Source organism: Pteropus alecto, unplaced genomic scaffold (genome assembly GCF_000325575.1).
Source record: "Pteropus alecto unplaced genomic scaffold, ASM32557v1 scaffold106, whole genome shotgun sequence".
NCBI lineage: Eukaryota > Metazoa > Chordata > Mammalia > Chiroptera > Pteropodidae > Pteropus > Pteropus alecto.
The window spans coordinates 3,063,679-3,084,433 of NW_006442103.1; the positions used below are offsets into that span (position 1 = coordinate 3,063,679).

Sequence of the window (20,755 nt, forward strand, 5' to 3'; positions counted from 1 at the left end):
TTCAAAGGGTTGTTGTGAGAAGAAGGAAGAAAAAAATATTTTATTTTCTTGTTGTAATATAACTGACTCTGACATATATACAACTAAAAGTAGAACATATTTCACCTTTGCTTAAGCATCAAAGTGATGGAGGTATCATTACCTAAAATGGCAAAATCTGACAGAAGAGCAGGCTGACATACAGAAGACCAAGGGTTCTATGTTAGCCGCGGTAGGTACAAGATTAAACTAAAGCTTTCTTAAAACCATCACTTAGATACTCATTTATCAAATAAAGTAAAATATACCAAAAAAAAAAAAATGAGCAGCATTGGTTGATGTAAAAATAATTAGGAGACATATAAGTAAAACATTGACTTTTATGCAGGCTAGAGAAAATGTTAAAGTGTTTTTTAAGAAGAGTAGCATGATATTCATCTGTTTATTTCTTCACTTGTTTTTGTTTTATCCATGTTCTTTATGGGTAGTTTAAAAATAACATTTTAGACTGCTACCTATAATTTAGCATTCACAGAATATTAAAGCTGGAAGAGGATTTAGAGGTCATCTAGTTCAAATCCCATATTTTAGAGATGGAAACTGATGCTTTAGGAAAATAAGTGGCTTGATCAAGGTGACATAGATGGTTGATGGAAAGAATAAAGAATGAGATGGCCTTTAAAAACCTAGCAAGTGCTATGCTGTTTAAGATTTCACATGAAGTTTCACTTTGCAGGAAATACACAAATCAAATTCTCGAGGTCAGCTTGAGTTTTTTTTTATTTCTACAAATTTTATAAATAAATATGATATCTATATGTTGTATGGTACAGATTTCTATGTCATAAATTTCACAATTTTTAGTCATTTATAGAAACATTTATAAAGAGTTTAAATATTTATGTAAAAGTTTAAAAATATACACATACAGTTAATTTAAAAGTACAGGTACAAAGGCAGCATTTTTCACTTACTAAATACTTGCGAGAAAATATTTGAGATAAAAGAGGAAAAAAACAAATGTTTAGAGAAGAAAATGTACTGTACTATGATACTCTGCCTCTTCTTGAGGCACTAAAATTATTATGACTTCTAGAAACATCGGAAATGTAGAAACTACAAGAGAATATTTCTAGTAGATAAATATTTTAGCCATGGAACTAATGTCAGTTTGTTTCATTCATGAAGCAAATATTTATCAGGCTCTGGCGATGCACAAGCTCTGTGCTTTCTTTGCACACAGGGAGATTTTAACAGAAAGAACTCAGGACCACGCTGGATGGGAAGAGGGATTGGAATGGCCCCTCAGTTTCCCGAAGCTGAGCACAAATTTCCCATCCCACCAACTTGCAAGGGCTCGAGACTATGAACCTCAGGGAGGGAGGAAAAGGCAACGGAAAAAGAGGTAGAGAAAGGGAAAAAGGAAGTAAAGAAAAAGATAAATAAGCCCCAGATGTGTTTATGCCCACTCTAAAGAGTTGCAGTTATAGTAAAGTTTTTATTTTTTAATGCACTAATATTCTTCATTCACTCCATTTAAAATATTGAACATTCATGGACTCTGAGGCAGAGTAATCATTTAAAATACGTTGGAACAAGACATGATTCAATTAGCTTTATTTTTCAATTATATAATTTACAAGAGAATATAATTAAAAAGAAAATTTCTAACCTTGGCTAATAAGAAGAATTGGTTTTAGTTTTAAAGTTGATAACTAACAAAAAAAATGGAAACGTTCTGTTTCCTTCAGCCTAAGATATGGTTTTGGGAACACATGCTTTTCTTAATGATAATTTTGACTATGAAATTTCAGCACTTGGCATCCTCATTCTGCCACAGGCTGTACAAAACTTATGTGGCTATATAATTCTCTGGAGAAGATACACCCAAACAGGGGTCCCCAACCTCTGGGCCACCAACCAGTACCAGTCCATGGCCTGGTAGGAACCAAGATGTACAGCAGGAGGTAAGTGGTGGGCAAGCGAGCAAAGTTTCATCTGTATTTGCAGCGCCAGCATCACTGCCTCCGCTTCACCTCAGATCATCAGGCATTAGATTCTCTTAGGAGAGCTGGTCCCTGGTGCCAAAAAGGTTGGGGACTGCTGATAAGACACGTAACAGCTGAGTAAATTTAGATGTGTCCACAGAGTGAACACTCACCCTAAAAATAAACTCAGGGTTGGGTGTCATTTTCAAAATAATCGTCCTTTTGTGGCAAGGAATATATGTTAAAACGTATCCTTCTTTAAAAAATTAGTCAATAGGTTTATATTTTCTATAGCTGTTTTCATCCCTTCAGCTAAAAAGAAAAAAAAGAAAAAGAAAAAGAAATTGGTTCTAAATTTCAGACTGTGAAAGTTTTAAGGTGAGAACTTTGACTACCTCAGGCCTTATTCCAGGTGTTCTTTTAGAAGCCTTCCTCATTTTAATCAAGTTACATATCTTGACACGCTGACTGTTACCTAATCATGTGACTCATAAAAGTCATGATTCAATAGAATGATATTTTCCCTATACTGAGTAACTCTGAAGTTTGGTTCTGTTACCACGTTTACTGATCTTCCGGGTAACCTGTTGTGTGTGGAACAGAGGGTACACTTGAAAATCATTTGACTAGCCCCTCCTCCCCTGCTGCTACCAAAAATGGTTTCTTCCTAAGTCACAAATCTACTTGGAATGTTAATTAAATATTTACAAGGTACTTTAAAATCCTCAAATGCTAATATGAAAATGGTAAACTGTGTTCATTTGAATAAGAAGAAATTTTTGCCCTTCCAAATTAAAAGCCTCTGGCCTCTGAGTTTAATTTAAAAAAATATAATAACTTAAGAAAAAAGAATTGAGTATCTACTATGTATAAGGCCTTGTGCCAGATGTGGAGATAAAAGTAAACTTTCCAGGACTAAGAAATTTGTCATAAATTACAAACAACATTTCATATTATTTAATTCACACCAACTCTCTCTGGGCTTAAAAGCTAAATTAGATGCAAAACACTTACCTTTTTAGCATTAAACTTTTACATCGCTCCTTAACATACGACACTGTATCTCGTTACATAAAGATGCAGTATTTTCTACATATTAACATATATTTCCACATTTTATTCATTAGGTTTTTGAAAGTATTTTAGCATGAAATTTCCATTTATTGTATCCAAAAATAAAAATAGCATCAAAGTCTTTTTGAAACTCCCAAAACACAGTTAGGGAATAATGATCATATGCTAAAAAATGTAAAATGCAATTTCTGCTGTGCCCCATTTACTAGAAAATCACTACGAACAATGCATTTTGTACAGTATATTGCTCCAGGGAAACTGGATCAGCACCCAGAATGAATAAAGAACATTGCATTTAAAATCAGCTAATTCTGCTTCAGCACTTTTAAAAACTATTTGTTATGATATTACTTCCTGTCAAGTACATAATGTGATATCTTCCTTAATAAAACTAAACAGTTGCTATAATTTCAGCTTCCTTCATTTTCCACTTTTTAAGCACTAAATATTTAAACCATGCAGACCTGGAAGTCTCAAGCCAGTCATCTGCTTTGAGCATCTCCTTGCCTAAGGTACAGTAACTACTCGTACAGGGGCCTTTTCTGTCACACAGACATACATAATGACAGCTGTTGAGGTCCTTACCTGCCCGCAGGCCAAGCCCATTCCTCTTTCTCCCATGCCATGTGGACACGATAAATTTAACTCCAGGGCATCTGCTCCAGAAGTCTTTAAGACATGAAAAGAAAATGAAGGAAAAGGCAAAGCTTTATTTGTGAACTAATATGCTTTCACCTTTGATATCATAGGTCACATTTGTCGAATCTTAACTGTTCTGTTTTCTGCATCACAGCTATCATGTGAGGTATATTCTGACTCTTCAAAATTAGAGTATGTATAACAAAAATAATAACAACAACAGCAAATATTTATGGAGTGCTTATAAGAGGGCATTCACTGCTTTATGTGCTTTATATTTGTTATTTCAAATTCTCATAATCCTTGGATTATTAGGGTACCGATATTACACACAAGAAAACAGAAGCACAGGGGATTAAATGACAAGCCTAGTTGTTGAATGACACAGCAGAGATTTTAACATCAGGTCTCTTTGACATCACATTTATTCTGCCCTAAACAGCTTTTGTTTTCATAGAAACAAATCTTACTAATTCTGGATTATTGGCACTGGAAGTAGAGGTGCAAAAAAAAAAAAAAAAAAAAAAAATTGCAGTGGGAATGAATACAAGTAAAATTCAAAATACTAATTGAAAATCAATTTTATTGTATTTTAAAAAGTCTATGCTCAGAAATATGAAGTATAGATAAATTCGTCTTTAATAATTAAACAGAAATCCTTATTTAACACATTAATTCATTAGTATACAAATGGGTCCTGCAAAATGAACAAAATAGTCCTAAATATTCTAAGAATACTTAGAGAATCATGGAATTTTTGAGACATCTTCTGTGAAAAACTCTAAGAATAAACAAAACACTTTTTTATAGTTTAATCCAGTAATTTGAGGGATGGGGATAAACTAAATGATTCAAGTTTTATCTTTCGCCTAACCTCTAAAATTTCTCCAATGCCACACTTTTTTTAAAAAATTAAATTTATTGAGTGACATGGTTAATAAATTATGTAGGTTTTAAGTGTACAATTCTATAATACATCATCTGTATATCACATTGTGTTTACCACCCAAACTCAAATCTCCTTCTGTTAAGAAATGTAAATCAAAACCACAATGAGGTATCACCTCATACTTGTTAGAATAACTCTTATCAACAGGACAAGTAATAAAAAGTGTTGGAGAGGATGCAGAGAAAAAGGAACCCTCACACGCTGCCAGTGGGAATGTACATTGGTATAACCTCTATGGAAAACAGTATGGAGGTGTCTCTAAAATTTAAGAATAGAATTACCATATGACCCAGCAATTCCTCTTCTGGGTATTTACCTGAAAAATTTGAAAACATTTATTCATAAAGATATATGTACCCCTATATTCCTTGCAGCACTATTTACTGTGGCCACGACATGGAAAAAACTGGTGTCCTTCGATAGATGATTAGAAAAATATGTGCTACTTATACACAATGGAAACTACTCGGCCATAAGAAAAGATGAAATACTGCCGTTGCGACAACATGGGTGGATCTCGAGAATACCATGCTCAATGAAATAAGTCAGACACAACTTCTTTTTAAGTAGAAGCTTGAATCAGTTCACATAATATTATAATATGTCTATCAAATCATGCAAAGGATTAAAAAAAAATCACTATTTTCTAAGTGTATCAGACCTTTTCTAGGCTAACAACTATTTCTTCAAGGTCTCTCTTTTCTTCCTAATTGTTCAAGATTTTAGCTTATTTTTTCCTCCTGTATGAATTTTAAGTGGGACCTCAACAAACTTAAGAATTCTAGTTAGCTATTTCTCAGTTGACTTTCTTACCTATCTTTATTTATCAGTGAGTCTGCTTTTTCTTCTGCACATTTGTAGAAGTTCATTTGATTATCCAGCCTATTTTCTAATAGGGTTTCGTTATGGTTTTTGCTTCCCTAATTTAGTTTTAAAATGCTTCATGTTTTTTAAAAATTACCTTAAAACATGTTGTTTTTCTCCTGTTGATTTGGTAGTGAGCACAGACAAAGCACAACTGGCTAAACTCTGAGTTCCAATCCTAGGTTAGCTAAGGAGTTGGGAATGCTTTGGGAAAGTCTGTTAACCTTTGTTCCTATCTACTGAAGTGTAAGCCAATTTAATATGACCTATCTCAAAACCATGTCCTGTGGGAATTACCAGCTTAATTAAAGAACTGCACATTCCAATGACATACAATAGTGTGCTTTTCTTATTATTTCTTAGTTATTTCAAATATTTCCTTTAGACTTCTTTATTTAGCTAAATCCAGCAATCAATAGCAAATCAATTCAACAACATTTTGGAATAGATAAACTCTAGATGGCATTTGTATACATATTTACATTATACATATTTCCTAAAACAGCGGTCCCCAACCTTTTTGGCACCAGAGACTGGTGCTCTTATGAGAATCTAATGCCTGATGATCTGAGGTGAAGCTGAGGCGGTGATGCTACCGCTGAGGAGTGGCTACAGATACAGATGAAGCTTCACTTTCTGGCCTGCTGCTCATTTTCCTGCTGTGTCTGGGAGTTAGGGGACCCCTGTCCTCAATATAAGTGCTAGCTGACAATAGCTATCAAAGTAGATAATAGTAACTAACATTTATTGAGCACTTACAATATGAAAGACAGTTTGCTAGGCTCTTTGTATTAGGATATAACATTATTCCATTTTACAAATGAGAAAAACGAGGTACAAAGAGTTCCAGTGACTTTCTCACAGCTTGTAAATGAGAGTAGGGACTGGAACCCAAGCATTTTGAGAGCATTTTTGAGTCCAGAGCCTACATTCTTATTCATTATCATAATTTATTAAAAATCACTTATTCTGTGGCTGGTGTGACACTGTGTTAAGAAAATATAACAACTCGCCATCCTGAAAGCTTCTAAACTTGAAGTAAAAATTAAAATCTTATAAAACCACCTATCAATTTAAAGCCTTTTCAGTGACTAATTATTAAACATTTCTTCAGTATTATACACGTATACAACCATTGACCCACCAAATATACCTGGAAGGCCTTTGAAATGAACATCTACGTTTCAAAAACTGAGATAATCCTGCTCAAGGTGATACAGAAAGATTGAAACATTCATTTGGCCTCTGCTCAAATATTGCTGCCACAGGATGTATACTACCTTAAAAGGCAGTTAATTCCATTTCCAAGCAACTATATGCATTCAAAAATGTTTTAATTGCTGAATTAGCATGAATTAAATTAACTGAAACTGGGCATGCATTCTGATTCCTGTTTAGTCACAAGCTTTTTGGTTTATTCACTTAGTAGAGTTAATTCCACCTCACCTAAATGTTTATACAATAAAATAATCTAGTGAAGACACTGACAGAAAATTTGCTTTTCCTTATTTCATACATTACCTATTTGTCATCCATTACCTATATGCAGTAGAATGTATATGCTAATATGTGGACTCAAGCCAGATTTCATTAGTTTGAACACATACTAGCTGTGTGAACTTGGGCATACTATTTAACAACTTTTTGCCTCAGTTTCTTCATCTCTAAAAAGTGGAAAATAATGGAAGTAACTCTTAGGGTAACTTTTATAATGTATAAATAAATTTAATAAAAATGAATGACTTACAACAGTGCCTGGACTGTAATAAATACTATGTAAATACTGTATAAATACAGTATAAGCAATTTATATCTATCTATCTTCTATCATCTATCTATCATCTATCATCTATTATTCTACATGTCCATCCATCCATCCATCCAACCAACCCACTCATTCAATTAGAATGTCTAATTTGCCATTCTCCAGCTTCGATCAGAGAAAGAATTTAAAATAACTATACTTCAGAGGAGAGAAAAAAAGTGATGTAGTTTCTAAATTCTTTGAATTGCTTTATAAAAACTTTCCAAGAAATTAGGGTAGCAAAACCACAGACCTCGGACAATATATACAACAAAATCGGGTACAAAGCTTTTCCCCGTCTCCTTCTCTTACCTCTCCCTTCCTTCCTGATCAATGTGGCTCTAAGGTCTTTGAGTCAGGCAGAGCAAGACAGGTGACCAGAAGGATCTGAGGAGGAGCCATGGGGGCCCAGTGTGAGATATCAGAGCCCGAGCACAGTGAGAAGGATGTCCGTGTGGAGGGTGGCTTGGTATAGTATATCAGAGCCCAAGTGAGAAAATTCCACTGGTGGTGGGGGCTGGCAAAGGGCATCAGAGCCCAAGTAGGGTGAGGAATGTGTTCCGTCAGTGGGGCATGAAAGGTACACTTCTTGAATTCTCTCTTCCATTAAAAGAATACACGAAGTCTACTGTTGACTTTCTATGTAGCAACACTGTCTAGTCTCGACCAGATGCTACTGATTTGACACCAAGCTGTGAAAACTTTTCCAGGGGCTGCTTCTTTTTTGTGGTGCTCAAAAATCATGACAGAGTTAAACTAGGTTGAGAAATACATGAAAGAAAACCTTTAAAGATATGCATCCTAGAGTTAGAGTAAAAGGAAGTTTTGTTCAGCATGGTTCTATTTCTAGGAGAAAACAAAACTTTCTCAAGAATATGTGTATGATAAAGAAGAATATACTAGATATACAGATATACATTAACTTTTAAAAACAGCATTTAGTTGAATTTACTGTATTTTAAGAATGTACCTAGGTTCAATTTTTTTAACCACCCACCTGCTCTTAAATCTTTATTCGAAAAAGTAAAATAAAATGGTAACCTCTGGTAAAACAAACAAATGATAATAATCTCTCCTTCTACAAATTTTCATTCTGACATAGAGATTCTCAGTCTTTTCATGTTTGTGTACAACTGGATCTGTTCTGCTGTTATATGGGCCACTTCTGTTTTTTGACATAATAGTAAAGAGCTGATAGAAGATTTCTCTAATTCTCTATTGTGTAATTCAAGCATTCCTCTATAAGGAGAGGAACTTCATAAATTTAAACTATATCCATCATCATATTAAGTCATTTGCTGAACTTAAAACCAGTGGCATGCTAGAACAGCTGGAGTAATAGCTCGGATTTCTTTATCACCACCCCTAAAGAAATGTACACTGTAAGTGGTATATTAACTTTGGTTTGAATACTTTTTGTTTTTGTTGGTTTATTTTTATGTGCGCTCTTTGATTGTAAGAAATTTGTTTTATTCTGCTGTGAAGCATGTGTTCTTAAAAAGAAAACCAAATATTGACTCTATAAAGCTTTATTGCATGCCTACCATATGAGCTGGATGGAATCATGCTGACTGATGCTGCCCCCAGGATGATGTGAAGGCTTAGGGACAATTTCTTCATGTGATATGCCCTGCGCTGGTCCATATTTTAAGGTTACAGGGATTTGTTTTTAACTGACACCATCTGTAGATTGACCTTCTCAATATGCATATTGCTTTCCTGTGGAGAGATTCTACAGACTTTTGACTGAATAAAAGACATATCGTTTTTGTTATAAAAGAATTTTTCCTCCTTCCTTCATTTTTCCTTCTTTCCTTCCTTCCTTCCTTCCTTCCTTCCTTCCTTCCTTCCTTCCTTCCTTCCTTCCTTCCTTCCCTCCCTCCCTCCCTCCCTCCCTCCTTCCTCTTTTATTTGTTGCTATTAGTACTTAGAAAATGATATTTAATTAAACTGCAATTAAAAAAATAAATGTGTAATATGAAAAACTCTTTAAGTTGGTTAGTATATTAATACTACAAAAGTTTTTGACTTTTCAAAAGTAAAATTCGCTTATTTAGAAATTAATGCTCCTTACTGAAGAAAATATGTGTTTTAAGTATTTTACTCTACAGAGAGACAGAGAAGAAAGCAGCATGATAAAGTCATTCATCATAGTCACCTTAAAATTGGCAAAACTCATGCCAATCTTCTGTGGAAGATTTCATGGTCAATTAGGTAAATACACGTATAAAATGGACCCAGCACCAAAGATCACAAAGCCAATTACTGATTATGCTTAATTTCACCCCCCTTAGTCCCAGAAGTAATTTTTCCCCTCATAGTTTTAAGACATCCAAATAAAATGTACAATCAACATTTTCGAACACTATTGTAAGCTTTATAATATTTTATAGAGTTGTTATTTCATAAGAATTGTTAGTTTTAGTTTCTACACTTCTAAGAGGTTTTCAAGAAACTAACTAAATCTGTCTAGAGTATTTTTCATGACAGAATGATGGACATAAGTGTATCATTTTAAGTATGTATTTTTCTATTTGAAATACAAATTTGAGGCACATGGTTAGTTGTTTGCATTTGTGCAAGATTCCATTTATATTATAGAAAAGCTGCTGACTAGTGTTTCATTCAAGAGCATTCTGTCCTACCATTTTATGCATATCTGTATTCAAACTCAAATAGTATTAAATGAACCTTTTATATTTTAAATATTCAAGAGTTTTATATTCAAAATTTCTTCTCTCACTGTCAAACTAGTTTGCCTAAAGGCAAGGTAAGATCAAGTTAGAGTCTCAAAGGTAGAATTAAATTTTATCATGACATCCATCATAATTTACAGTTTGCTTAATATGCAAATAAAGAGTATATGGATTCAAAGAATAAAGAATTTTTAGGTAGTGTGTGAAATCTAAGGGACCACTTTTATAGAATAGATTTCTTTCAAATTTACATTTCCATCATTTTAACAAAAACACAGGGTAAACAAATTATAATAGAAATGTTTTAAGTTACCATTTTCCATTCAATTTCATTTCTACTGGGTTATTTTTCACGGCAGCTCTTTATTTAAAACTAATAAAAATAGATGGGATGAAATAAAATAAATATATACTAAAGAAATCATTACCTCAGCCATTTGGGAGAGCTCCATCCAGTCATTTCTATTGTAACTGCACATGATGCTAGCAATCACAATCTTTAAAAAGAAAAAAAAAAAGAATATCAGTTCAAACAAGGGAATATTAATATTTACATGTATATGTTTATAATGATAGACTATATTATAAAAATAGTTTTCAATCTGTTAAAAGACAAATAATTAAAAAACAGCAGGGTATTATAGTAAAACAAAAGATGAGATTTGGGGCTTCAGAATTATGTTAGAGACTCTCTCATTTACTACCCTTAGTAAATGAATAGTCGAGCAAGTTACTTAACTTCGCTGATCTTTTAAAAATGAAGATAATAATATCAACTTTGCCAACCTCAGAAAGCAACAGGGGAGTTATGTAAATTTGTGTATGTGAAAGAGTTGCTTAAATTGTGCGATGACATAGAAATGTTTATTAATATAATTACTGATGTAGCTAAAAGAAATAAAAGAAATAAATTAGTGTCTTCTTCAATCATATTATAATATGGATAATACCTCACATATTTATAGTACGTTATAGTTTTAAATTCTGTTAAATGTTGATTATTTAATTCTGGTCTTCTAGTAATCCTGTAAAAAAGGTTTTGCAGAGTAGTAGTTTCAAGTACCTGCTCTGAGGCCAGATGTCCAGATTAGAACTCTGACTACCACTTACTGCATTGCCCTGGGTAAGACATGTAATTTGCTCATTGGTAACATGTAGATAATAGCACTGCCTACTTAGAAAAGTAATAATAGAAATTGCTAAGACTTATATATCTCTTATGATGTGCTAGGTACTATATTAATGGTTTTTACTTTATTAACTTAATTATTCTCAACACTATCCTCCCCATGTTACAGATAGAGATGTTGAGGCACTGACGTATAAAGGTCACCCTCCTAATGAGCAGAGCCAGGACTCAGGCCCAGGCAGTCTGCGCTGTTAACCTCCAGGTTTTCTGGCCCAAAGTTAAGTGTTCAAAACATGTCAGTAATTATTTTTTTATTATTACCATTTAAAGATTATGAGATTGAAATACAAAGAGTTTGTGCCAAGCCTAAAGTCACAGTCCCCGTGGAAGAGTCCACTAAAAGCCACTGTGCTCTCACCACTTGCAGCTTTTTAATGGATATCTAGAAAAAATAAAAAAAGAAATGTTGTAAAAGTCTGATGAATGCTTTTAACATTAAGGGAAAGACAGAAAACAAGTGACCAAACTGGAGAGAGTTTTTAAAACCAGGGAGACAAGCCTGCCCTTAATGTTGCGTTAATTTTTCTCTCCTGATGGACTAGAATCTCCAGGGGAACTGGGACTGACTGCTCTGCATCATTCATTGCTTTATCTGTAACAGCAGCCACGGTGTTTGGCACTTAGTGAGGCCGAGTGAATAAATGAATGAGGTCACCAACGGTTTAGTAGCCTGGAGTTGCTTTATCAGCGTATCCCTTTACAGTTAAGCAGAAACGAATATCCTAAGTTAGAGAAGGGGAAAAAATTGGTAAAACCATTAGCGAATTATTATACGAGCTAAAGAGTGAGCAAGGCTGATGTTGGTGTTGATTCAGGTGATGGAAAGAAGTGTCAAATGTTAAAATACAAAGAACTTGTGAACTAGAAGAAGTAGTTAAGAAAGAAGAATCAAGAGATCTAATCTGAGTGACTGAGGAAATCTCAGAATATTAGTCAGGTAAAGGTAGGACAATGATAAGAGAAACAAGGAAGCCAGGAGAAACAGCAGATTCGGGTAGATTCCTCTTTACAGAGAGGAACGAAGAGAAGAAAATAAAAACACGATGACTAGAGAAGGAAAATTTAAAATGCCTAATAATTTTTGGTTGAGTTCAGTATTCAATCTTTGTGTGCAGTGAGGATGCAGCTTTTAAGAATTTGGGAGGAAATGGTAAGAATGATCCATAGCCGTTGTCTCTAGGGCCTAAAAAAAGTAAAAAAATCAAATTCCAAGCTTGCCCATTTGCAAGCAAAAAGGGGTCACCAGCATAATTGTGTATCTTTGGTAGGAGACTCTGTCTTTCTGCCCTTTCCCCTTGCTCTAAGACCTCAGGGATATTCTGCCCCACGCCCCAGTTAGAAAACAGGTCATGGGGGGAGCGGGGGGAGGGGGGACTCAGATCTCCTAGAACTACACTCATACCTCCTGGAGAGTATGCTTTACATAAAAAATAAAATTTAAAAAGATCTTATTTGAAAGGAAAATCGACTGAGACAAAGGCTGGGGTCAGGTGACAGATTCTTATTGTCCTTAGTGGCCTTGAGGATCAAGTAAAGAAACAAAAACAAATTTTAAAAAATGATTAATCTAAAGATGTAAGGAATAAGCAGAAACTCTAGGGTTGTTGCTAAAACTTCAAGGGCAGGGTTAGGTCTAAAGATCCAGACTGAAAAAAAAAAAGATTTTGGCATTAGAGACAAGTTCCGTGGTGAAAGTGATGGACATTAGGAAGTTTAATTACTTAAATCAAGACAAGACAAAAACAACAAAAACAAAACTTGCCTCCAATTATGAAAAGGTAATCTCCAAGTTCACCTTTGCATACAAAAATTAAATGGCCAATGAATAAACACAGTGACCTCCTCTCCAATGTCACTCTCAGGGTACCACGGAGGATAACAGGAAAGGTGCTACTAGTAGGCAGGTCCTGCTAGTAGCCACTCAACAGATGGGTTGAACAGAGAGTTGGGGGATCAGGGGGATCAGGCTGCCCAGCCCTGACAACAGGAGATGATATGTGCTCTAAACGAGTGACTAACATGGTTCCTCTTTTCTAGATGACAATTTTAATTTTGATAAAGCTGTTTTTTGCTTCAAATATATATTGATTGTGCCAAGGTTGGTTGAAATCATCATTTGCCCTCTAGGTCTAGAGGATCATGAAGAGCTCTTAAATTGGGCTTGATGGAGAGAAATAAATATCACTCAGAGAATTATCTGAACATCACGAGTGTTGGCGTCATGAAATGTCTGGGATGTACTGACTGGGTATGACTATGGGAAGCTGTCACTGGAGAGGAGTGACCACAGGTGTAGAGACACATTTATATTAAGCCGAGGGAGGGTTTTTTGTGTATGTTCTCAGCAGCCAAACACTACACCATTCTTTCTTCATTTTCTTTTTTTAAAATAATTTTTTTTACAATTCGATTACAGTTGACATATAATATTAGTTTCGAGTACACAATATGGTGATTAGACATTTATATAATACATAAAGCAATCACCCTGATAGTGCTAGTACTCATCCGATACCATTCGTAGTTATTACAGTATTATTGACTATATTCTTTACATCCCTATAACATGTTGTAGCATTTTATTTTATTTTATTATTAGCTTCAAGTATACAGTACATTGGTTAGATATTTACTTAGTTTATGAAACGATCCCCCTGGCTCTCCACCTAACCATTACATTACTGTTGACTGCATTCCCTATGCCGTGCTCCCAATCCCTGTTACCATCTATCAGCTACTAATTTGTACTTTAACCCTTCACTGCTTTCTCCCAGGCCCCCACGCTCCTTCCCTCTGGCCTTCACCAGATTGTCCTCTATATTTGTGAGTCTATTCTTGATTAGTTTGTTCTTTTTGTTCCTTAGATTTCTCATATAAGTGAAATCATATGGAATTTATCTTTGTCTGACTTATGTGCTCAGCCTAATAACCTTTGATATCCATGTCATTGCGAATAGTAGGATTTCATTTTTTTATGGCTGAATAATGTTCCATTGCATATATGAACCATAACTTTTTTATACAATCATCTGTTGATGGGCATTTAGATTGCTTCCATAGCTTGGTTATTGTGAATAGAGCTGCTAGAACATAAGGATGCATAGATCTTTATGAATTATTGGTTTGATTTTCTTTGGATAAATATCCAGAAGTGCAATTGCTGGATCAAAAGGTATATCTATTTTCAATTTTTTGAGGAACCTCCAGACTGTTTTCCACAGTGGCTCTACCAATTTGCAATCCCACCAATAGTGTATGAGGGTTCTCTTTTCTCCACATCCTTGCCAACAATTGTTGTTCTTTGTTTTATTGATGATACCCATTCTGACAGGTGTGAGGTGATATCTCATTGTGGTTTTAATTTGCATTTCTCTGATGGTTACTGACCTTGAGAATCTTTTCATATGCCTATTGGCCATCTGTATTTCCTCTTTGGATAAATATCTATTCAAGTCTTCTGCCCATTTTTAAAATTGGATTGTTTGTCTTTCTGTTGTTGAGTTGTATGAGTTCTTTATATATTTTAGATATTAACCCCTTATCAGATGTATCATAAGTGAATATCTTCTACCATTCAGTAGGTTGTCTTTTCGTTTTGTTGATGGCTTCCTTTGCTATGCAAAAACTTTTCAGTTTGATGTAGTCCCATTTGTAATTTTTTCTTTTGTTTCCCTTGCCCAAGGAGATATATCGAAAAAGAAATTACTAGTAGCAATATCAGAGAGATTTCTTCTAGAAGTTTTATGGTTTTGGGTCTTACATGCAAGTCTTTAATTCATTTTGAGTCTATTCTTGTATATGGTGTAAGAAGGTGGTTCAGTTTCATTTTTTTACATGTATATGTCCAATTTTACCAACACCATTTATTGAAGAGACTGTCTTTACTCCATTGTATATTCTTGCTTTTGTCATATATTGAATGAGCATATATACGTGGATTTATTTCTGGGCTCTTTATTCTGTTCCATTAATCAGTGTATCTGTTTTTAGGCCAGTACCATGCTATTTGAATTACTGTAGTCTTGTAGTACAGTTTTATATCAGGTAGTGTGATACCTCCAACTTTGTTCTTCTTTCTCAAGATTGTCATAGCTACTCAGGATCTTTTATGGTTCCATATAAATTTTGGGATTATTTGTTCTAGCTCTCTGAAAAATGCCATCTGTATTTTGATAGGGATTGCACTGAATCGATAGATTGCTTTGGGTAGTATGGCCATTTTAATGATGTTGATGCTTCCTACCCATGAGCACAGAATATGCTTCCATTTATTTGTATCTTCAATTTCTTTTTTCAATGACTTATAATTTTCTGAGAACAGGTCTCTTACCTCCTTGGTTAATTTGATTCCTGGGTATTTTATTGTTTTTGATGCAATTGTAAATGGGATTGTTTTATTAATTTCACTTTCTGAAAGTTCATCATTGGCATATAAAAATGCAACTGACTTCTGAATATTAATTTTGTATCCTGCTACTATACTGAATTCATTGATCAGTTCTAACAGTTTTTGGTGGAATCTTTAGGATTCTCTATGTATGATATCATGTCATCTGTAAATAATGAGAGTTTTACTTCTTCCTTTTCAATTTGGATACTTTTTATTTCTCTTTCTCGTCTTATTGCTGTGGCTAAGACTTCCAATACAATGTTGAAGAGGAGTGGGGAAAATGAGCGTCCTTGTCTTGTTCCTGATCTTAAGAAAAACACTTTTTGCCTTTCCTCATTGAGTGTGATGTTAGCTGTAGGTTTGTCATATGTGGTCTTTTTGTGTGTTGAGGTGTGTTCCCTCTATTTCCACTTTGCTGAGAGTTTTTATCATAAATGGATGCTGAATTCTGTTGAACACTTTTTCTGCATCTATTGATATGATCACACAATTTTTATCTTTCAATATGTTAAAGTGGTATATCACATTAATTGATTTGCAAATATCGTACCAACCTTGCATCCCAGGAATAAATCTAACTTGATCATGGTGTATGGTATTTTTATTGTATTTCTGAATTCAGTTTGCTAATATTTTGTTGAGGATTTTTGCATCAATGTTCATCAGGGATATCAGCCTATAGTTTTCTTTTTTTTGTAATGTCTTTATCTGGTTTTGGAGTAGACTTTAATGAAATGGATATTTCATTTCCATTTGCATGAAATATCTTTTTCTATCCCTTTTCTTTCAGTCTGTGTGTGTCTTTCAATCTGAGTGGGTCTTTTATCCATTCAGCCACCAGATGTTTTTTAATTGGAGCATTTAATCCATTTACATTTAGAGTAATTGTTGATAAATGCGTAGCTATTGTCATTTTTTATTCTTATTTTTGACCTTTTTTTTCTTCTTTTTTTTCTCCTTATAAAAGTCACTTTAACATTTCCTGTAATACTGGTCTGGTGGTGATGAACTCTTTTAGCTTTTTCTTGTCTGCAAGGCTCTTTATCTGTCCTTCAATTCTAAATGATAGTTTGCTGTTTAGAGTAATCTTGGTTGTAGATCCTTGCTTTTCATCACTTGACTATTTTGTGCCAACCGTTATGGCCTGCAGAGTTTCTGTTGAGAAAGCAGCTGACAGTCCTATTGGGACTGACTGCTTTTCTCTTACTGTATTTAAGATTCTTTCTTTGTCTTTAACTCTTGGCAATTTAATGATGATGTGTCCTGGTGTGGGCCTCTTTGGGTTCATCTTGTTTGGGATTCTGTGCTTTGTAGGCTGTGTGTCTATTTTCTTCACCAGGTTAAGAAAGTTTTCTGTCATTATTGCTTTGAATGGGTTTTCATTCCTTGCTTTTTTTCTTCTCCTTCTGGTACCCCTATAATGTGACTGTTGGTGTGCTTGATGTTGTCTCAGAGGCCCTTTAAACTATCTTGATTTTTCTGGAGTCTTTTTTCGTGTTGCTGTTCTGATTGGGTGTTTTCTGCTACCTTATCTTCTAAATTGCTGATTTGATCCTCTGCTTCATTTAATTTACTGTTGATTCCCTCTAATATATTCTTCTTTTAGGTTGCATTTTTCATTTCTGACTGGTTGGGTTTTTTTGTTTGTTTCCTATCTCTTCGTTGAAGTTTTCAGTGAGTTCACCTACTCTTCTCCTAAGTTCATTGAGCATTCTTATAACCAGTGTTCCTAGCACCTTTTGAGCTGCTGCTCTGGCAGCAGAACTCAGAGCAAGTGAGTTCATCAGAGAGTAAGTCCTTGCATTGGCCCCTTAAGAAGAATGTCTGCAAGTCCAGCTGCCCTCCATCTTGTTCAGCCATAATCTCTGCTGGTTTTCATAGCCAGAAGTTGTGGGGACTTCTCCTCCTGGCACTGGAACCCGGGCTGGAAAGCTGGGTGTGAAACCAGACCCCTAACTCCTCCAGGGGGACTTCTGCCACCAAGATATCCCTCCTAATTCTCAACCACCAGATATACATGTAATCCAGCCCATTCCATGTCTCCACCCCTTCTACTAATCTCAAAGTAGCCTATTCTGTATTCCCTAGTTGTAGGACATCTGTTCCCTTAGCCTTCAGGCAACTTCTAATGATGGTTGTTCTATAGTTTAGTTGTAATTTTGATGTGGTCAAGAGAGGAGGCAAGCATAGTGTTTACCTACTCCACCATCTTACCTGGAAGTTCTTTGCTTTTCATTTTCTGAAAACAGACTCTCCCTTTTTGCATGAAAAGGTGGGAAAGTATCCCCAACAGAACTAATCATAGTGATTGGCTTTCTGCTCCCATCAGAATCCTTCACCGGAGCTCAGAAGTAAAAGCTTTTTTCCCCTTTGGTCCCTAAACTAGAATGAAGTGTGTTCAGAGAGGCATGTGACCACTAACTCCTCAGTAATCAAGCCTCCCACGCCCACTGAAAGCTAGTTGCACTAGAAAAAGATAACACAGAGACAGAAGAAAGTAATGATGCAAGATGGGGAAAGACCTACGTTATACTACTTTTAAGCCAGGAATACCACTGACATACCTGTAAATGTGAACTAATAAGTACCACTTTTGGCTTAAGAAAATTCAAGTTATATTCTGATTTCTATCACTTAGTCTTGACAACTGCTATATGCAGAACTTTTGTAATAACTTTCTAAGCAATTGCTTTAACTGTCGAGTAAGTTTAAGGGAAAATTAATTTATACATTATTTTTAAAATGCTAAGTTGAGCAGTCTAAATATTTTTATCTAAAACCAAGGGATAGTTTATAAAAACATATGGTGACATTCTACTTCAGAGGAATAAAGATGACTCCCCAAATTATTTTATTCTTTGTTAAAGATATTAGGATTTTTCAGAGAGTCAGGTTAAAATATATTAACACTAAAAGGGCATGGGGCATAATTTAATCTTTCTTTCATGAGTAGAAAGCCCTTAAGTGTTTTTATGTGTAGGTTTTTTTACTCAACCCAGAGAGAATAGGTTTCTTTCTCTATTAAAAAACAGAATTGATAGATATTTTATATTGTGAAACATCATGCAATGTTACTAGAAATAAATACACAGTGAATCATTTTAAAATCAGAGTAACTTTCTCCTATTTTTCATTTAATTCATGTCATCACTAGTGCTCCATTTTTTTATAGCTCATATTTTTAAACTGTATTGGATGAATTTATGCATAAGTGCCAAATGCTACATCGTGCTTGAACTACATCCTACATTTTATGCTACACAGTCTGGTGAAAGAATTAAACATCATCAGTAATCGATTAATAAGCAAACTTAGCAAAATATAGTAGGCATTGAATGAGATACAAAAAAGTTTAAGACATTGACTTATAGTCTTTCTTCATCCAACGTTTCACCAATATTTCTTGAGCATAGTAGACTATGTGCCAGTAACTCTTCAACCTCAGTAGTGATTAGAAAAACAAAAAACAAAAAACAAAAAACAGAAAAATTCCCTGCCTTCCTGCAGCTTACATGTTAGAGAGGGGAAAGATCATAACAAGTAAAGAACAAACAAACAAACAAAAAAAAAACAAGCAAAAAAATAAGTATATGTTATTAGTTATATTTTAAGTCAAGATTATTGTTATGAAGGTAATAATAGAGGAAAGCATGATAGAAAGTCACTGGGATGCATAGAGCTATATCAGATGATGGTCAGTAAAGGGATCACTGAGTTGAGAACTGAACGATAAGACGGCACCTTACAGTGAGGACTGGAATGAAGAATTGGATGGAAACTGGCATTCTAAGTAGAAGAAACTGCATGTGCTCAGACTCTGAGGCGAAAATGAGCACAGTATATTTAAGGAAAAGAAAAGGCCTATGTGGACAAAGTTTCATGATAGGGCAAGAAGAGTATAAGAGAAAATGAGAGGAGCAGGTAGTAGCCATATCTCTGGGAGCTGAACCCTGTGGGAGTTTGAGTTTTATTGTAGGTGTAATAGGGGGTCCACTAAAAGGTTTAAAGGAGGGTGAGAAAATTATCTGATTGACATTTTCAAAAGATGCTTCTGACTACTTTATAGAGAATGAAATGAAGGGCTTTTAGGGTGAACGCAGAGTCCAATTAATAATTTGGCTTAAATTATATCTATGGAGATGCAGAGAAGTGGACAGTTCTGAGCTAAAACCAACAAGACAGGTCAATGGTTAGATTCAGGAGATGAGAAAAAGGTAAAATGAAGGATGATCCCTAGATTATTGGCTTGAGGTATTGAGTGGAATGTAGATACTTTACTGAGATGAAACAAAGCCTACTGAAGTAACTAGTGGGGGAATATTAAGAGGTTCGATTTTTTATATATTACACATAAAATGTCTAGTAAGCATCCAATTCATGAAGACATCAATTGTACCACTAGATACACGAGTCTAGAATTCACTAAAGAGGTTAGAGATGAAAATGTAATTTTAGAGACTTCAACATATAATGGTATTCAAAGCCACCTGTGTAAGTGACATCACAAAGGAAGAAAAAAGGCCTAGAGCCATATGACCTAGAGCCTATGACGTCACAAATGCCAAGAGAGGGAAGTATTCCAAAAAGTAAGGAACAATCGGCTGTGATGAATGCTTCTGAAAGTTTGTGTAAGATAACGAAGTGTCACAGATCTGGCAATACAGAATCCCTTTTACAAGAAGGGTTTCAGTTAAGTGGGGAGACAGAAGTCAGACTGGAATAGATTGAGTGAATAGAAGATGGAGAAGTCAAGAGGAGTGACCCACAAATCTCTCTAAAGTTTTTGGTGGGCTAGCTAAACAAGAAGTGAGGTAGCAGATGAAGGTTTGGAGAGTTATTCTTCCAAACTTTTAAATCAAAGAATTATAATTCATGGTCAAATTATTATTTTATAATTGGATTTCCTTATGAAATAAATAAAATAATTTTGTCTTTTTTACAAATTGAATTACAGTAAAGCTTACAAATCAGAAATTAAGGTGAAGAACAACATAAAACTTCCGATTGGTTACAAGCAGGCTATCTTACCAAATTCCCATTTACTTAAAGCCTATGCTTAAAAGCACGTTGCCAACACTGTTTAGGTATTCTGTCATCACACTGTGAACTACACTGGAAATTCTGTCAACAATTCAGCTTCAAGGCAACCTAAATTTTTAAGTAGAAAAAAACTGCAAAGTGAC

The 20,755-nt window shown here is 34.7% G+C and overlaps 1 protein-coding gene across 2 annotated transcripts in view; it reads right to left on the reverse strand.

The window, feature by feature from the left end:
* Positions 1-20,755, reverse strand: part of DPYD (dihydropyrimidine dehydrogenase) — a 707,946-nt gene that overhangs the window by 248,869 nt on the left and 438,322 nt on the right. For both annotated transcript variants that reach the window (XM_006919549.3, XM_025038477.1), the window contains 2 exons: positions 10,422-10,490; positions 3,627-3,710 (listed from right to left, as the gene is read on the reverse strand). In XM_006919549.3, the coding sequence (XP_006919611.2) occupies positions 3,627-3,710; positions 10,422-10,490 (153 nt within the window). The remainder of the gene's footprint in view (positions 1-3,626; positions 3,711-10,421; positions 10,491-20,755) is intronic.